General features: G+C 45.5%; 1 protein-coding gene across 2 annotated transcripts in view; it reads right to left on the reverse strand.

Moving 5' to 3' along the window:
* LOC116082160 (enoyl-CoA delta isomerase 2, mitochondrial) overlaps nucleotides 1–3,840 on the reverse strand; it is a 16,124-nt gene extending 12,284 nt beyond the window's left edge. The window contains exons 1-4 of one of the 2 annotated variants that reach the window (XM_031358996.1): nucleotides 3,691–3,840; nucleotides 2,871–3,033; nucleotides 536–634; nucleotides 13–201 (exon numbers count right to left, since the gene is read on the reverse strand). In XM_031358996.1, coding sequence (XP_031214856.1) covers nucleotides 13–201; nucleotides 536–634; nucleotides 2,871–3,033; nucleotides 3,691–3,734 — 495 coding nt within the window. In that variant the 5' untranslated portion in view covers nucleotides 3,735–3,840. Of the gene's footprint in view, nucleotides 1–12; nucleotides 202–535; nucleotides 635–2,870; nucleotides 3,034–3,504 lie in introns of both variants that reach the window. The other variant, XM_031358997.1, reaches the window with a different exon arrangement.
* Between the last annotated feature and the right edge of the window lie 229 nt (nucleotides 3,841–4,069).

The raw sequence follows: 4,069 nt of genomic DNA on the forward strand, positions 1-4,069 counted from the left end.
CAGGAGCATCACCTGGAAGGTTATGGCGTTCTTTTTGGTGGGCCGATTGAATGTGATCTTTGTGATGCCATCTTCAGAAGTTACCAGGATGCCTTTAGAATCCTGGGCTTTCTCATCAGCTCCATGCTTTCCCTGGCTCGAGGTTTCAGATGAGGAACTCAAACTGGATACAAGATCCACATAGTTCTGCCTGGCAGTTTCCTGAGGAGTAGATGACAAAGTCCTTCAGCCTTCATAATAAGCAATTTGAGAAGCATGCTATACAAATAAAAACCACTGTGCAACCAAGAGCAGGGACACTGATTCAATAAAAGAACATTACAACTTCAGTAGTGACCCATATGTGTAATTGCAGCCACTGGGAGGTTGAGGCAGGAGGACTGTTGAGTTCAAGGCCAATTTAGGCTACAATATTGAAGGAGGGAAAAGTCAAAAAATTTCAAGCTCATTGATAAGAGATTTGCTGGAAAAACTAGAAAGCTTCTAGTGACTTTCAGTAAATAAGAGTCTAGTTAATAACAGTAAACAAACTTACCTTGGGTAGGCTGCCCAGGGCACTCCATGCATCCCATTTGGCCTTATTGACAAAGTCAAACACACCTGGCTTAGGCATATTACAGGGTCCATCTGTGGCCTATAGGGAGCACAGGGGTGATTAATACTCAGAGAAAGTTTTTGAGAAAGTGGTTCTAAAAACCTAAGAGTTTGGCTGTTTTGTATTCCTGATCTCAGTTTTCACAGGGAGAAAAAATACTGAGCCAATTATCAAAAGTTACATAACTTTTGGAAGTCTACACTATGTTCTGAAGCCCCATCTCTAGGGACAGAACCAGAAATTTAGTGGTAAATTGCTAACTCCTCCACAGGGCTGTAGATGCTGCAAGTAGGAATGGGGTCTTACAGTTCCTGGTCCTCAGGAAGTTCATCTGAGGGTCATGCCAAGAAATAAAAAGAAAACATTTTTTTTTTAAGAGAGTAAATGGAATAGGTATACTGAGATGAATAAAATACTCCACTTGGCTAATTTTTAGAAATGATTTTAAACAATTTAAAATGTCTCAATTTTGTAATAGAGTTAGTTACGGGAGGACAGAGGTGGCTTTGGAACTCATAGGCAGTAGAGGCTCTGACCTCACAGAGATAAAGTCACCATATGGAGCCAGCCATCTGGGAAGTTACAGGGAACCAAGCTCACAGAGGTCTGCTTCTCTCTTTGCCTCTGGGAGCCTAAAGACCTGCTAGAAGCTTCAAATAGTGGCTTCCACTTGTCTCTTGTCCTGGCCTTTCTCCATCCTAACTGTTGACTGCTCTTAGCTCCTGACAATCTGCTTCTAAGATCACCTCAGTTCAAATCCACTAAAAAAGACTGGAGGCACCCTTGCAAGCTGTGGCTTCCACAGCCGTAGTTCCTCCCAGGGAAAGGACAGAGACTTAAATAAACCCAAGGCAAAAGCTCACAGGATAGAGATCCGAGGAGAAGCCAGTGTGACATTACTATTGTCCTCTCCCCAAGAGTCAAGGAAGGGAAATACCGGAGACTGACAGACATATGACAATGCGAGGAATATTGCCAAATGAAGAAACTCTTGGCAGGTTCAATGTCCGCTCTCTGCCAGAGCCCTAACCCACAAGCGAACCTGCCCATCCCAAGACCACACTGTACCCTAAATCCTCTGCTAAACTCTCCAGGCCAACAAAGATACCTGTACCAAGCATGAAAGATAGTTCATGGGGCTAGAGAATACCACCTGGTAGCTGAGGGCAAAGTCCTTTTGGACGAGTAAAATTCTTGAGTGTACACATCCATTTTCTGAGGGTGTGTATTGCTGGGATAAGCTACCATGACCAGAAACAACTTAGGGAAGACAGGGTTTATTTTAGCTTATAGATAGCACTCAGGCCTTACTCCATCAGTCATAAAAGGCAGGGCAGATAATGAAGACAGGAACTGAAGCAGAAGCTGGAGGTGGAAGGGGCTGGGATGAGGGGTGTGCTTATGGGCTTGCTCTTATCCATTCCACATCAATCATTAGTCAAGGCAATGCTCACCAGACTTGTGGACACGCCAGTCTTATTGACGCCCTTTCTTAATTGAAGAGACCCTCTTCCCAAATGATTCTAGCTTATGCCAAATTAATGAACAAAGCAAAACAACCAGGACACCCACACTAAAGAGACACTCACACTTATCGCCTAGTAGAAATGATGAAAACAGTAAACGATAACAAAGGAGTCCAGGCTGGCAGACATCTGAGTGGAGTCTTTGGCAGTCTAACCTTTAGCTCCTCAAAGGTTATAAAAATTTTCCAACGTTCACAAATATATGAGTTACAGTATCCAATTAATCAGCTGAACAGTTATTAAATTTTACCTTATGACTTCACCGATTTTATCTTTTTTATTTTAATTTCAAACATCCCAAAAACCCACACTACTTCATCCTTAAATACTTAACTATCTATTTCCCTGAAACACTATCGTTTTATTATATAATCAGTCATGGCCCCGTTAAAAATAACCAGGACCCTGGTAAATAATAGTAAAACTCGGTCTATATTCAAGTTTTTCCAACTGCCCCAGTGAATTACTCTCATCAGGAAGGGCTCAAGCAGGCTCCAAATGTCATATTTTCTAAATATCTTTATTCAGGAGAGAAGCAGAGGAGGCTACTCTGTGCTTTAATAGCATATCAAGGCCTAATATAAAAAAAACAAAACGAAACAAAGCCTGCATACATATACCCCAATGGGGTGTCAGCCAAGCAACCCGGATGTTAGAAACCGTTCAAGTTGTGTGTTAGAAACATGTCAACTTCAGGAATCATTTGTTCAAAGTGCATTTAAGTTACAACAGAGCTCAGGCTATATTACCTGCTTATACAGTGCATAGAGTCTTAGCTTCACTTCGTTTCCTGGGTCCTTCTTCAAGAGTTTCACCTGGTTCATTGCATTTTCAAAGTCCTGCTGACTGGCTCTCATTGTTGGTCTGCCCAGGTGCAGTTTAGCCACTGGTAATCTAAAGACCTGCAGGAGACTACAAACAGTGGTTTCTATTTGTTCCTGGCCCTTCATTTCTGTAGCAACAGGATTACTGATTGGTTCCAACTCATATTGATAGAACAGCATGCATCTACAGTATTTTCCCCTAAGTAAGTAACTTCCCGCAGACTGTAGTGCACACTTATTCAAATGGAGTGTAAGTTTTGCTTTTTGAGAAAGTCATTTATGCCGCCAATTTACTGCAAACATGCAGTTCCAGCCTTTGCTCCCTAATTCTTTGGGTTGGTTGTCACATATGGGTCACTCTCTCCAGCCACTTCTCTCAATAAAATGAACTTATTGCGTGACGGGTCGGCAGAGCTTGGAGCTAACTAGCAATACTGGACAAAATGTCACCTTAGCCAAGGCACTGCGTGCCTTAGGAAGTTCCGGGCTGGGCCTGGAGGCCGGGGTGCCCCGGGGACCCGAACACCGACGGAGGCGACCGGAGCGCGTCCATCCTTACCCTTCGGGACTCAGCAGGGGAAGAACCTTCGAGGTCACTCTTTAGAGCTCTCTCGCTGGGAAATCGCCAAAGGAATATCTTGCTGTCCCGCTAGCCAGGCCAGATGATGACACAGCGGTGGCTCCGTGGGCGGGCGACAAACCTCGCTGGTGACTTTGGGACGGACAGTCGAAGCTGCAAGCTTACCTCGGACACAAGCACCGCGCCCGATTCCAGGTCACTGCCGCCATAGGTAGATGCTGGAGGTCAAACTGAGCCCGGAGGCTTAGGCCCAGCAGAAACTGCGGGGCAAGAGGAGAGGGCGGAGGCAGAGGAGCGCTCCGGGCGTAGGCGGAGCCAGGGCTCAGGGGCGGGGCCAGGGTGTGAGCTCGGGCTGTGAGAGGACCCCGGGACAAAAAGGCGGGCGGAGAGAACTTTGGATGTGAGCCCGGGGCAGGGGTGTGACTAGCAGCTCCTTCAGAATTGAGAATGGGCGGGTTTCGAGGAGGAGCCTAGAATGCTTGGTCTAGGTCCAACTTGGTACAAAGGTGACTGGCACATGATCTGGCAAAGAGGGTCAGGGTAT

Source organism: Mastomys coucha, unplaced genomic scaffold, assembly GCF_008632895.1.
Source record: "Mastomys coucha isolate ucsf_1 unplaced genomic scaffold, UCSF_Mcou_1 pScaffold7, whole genome shotgun sequence".
Lineage (NCBI taxonomy): Eukaryota > Metazoa > Chordata > Mammalia > Rodentia > Muridae > Mastomys > Mastomys coucha.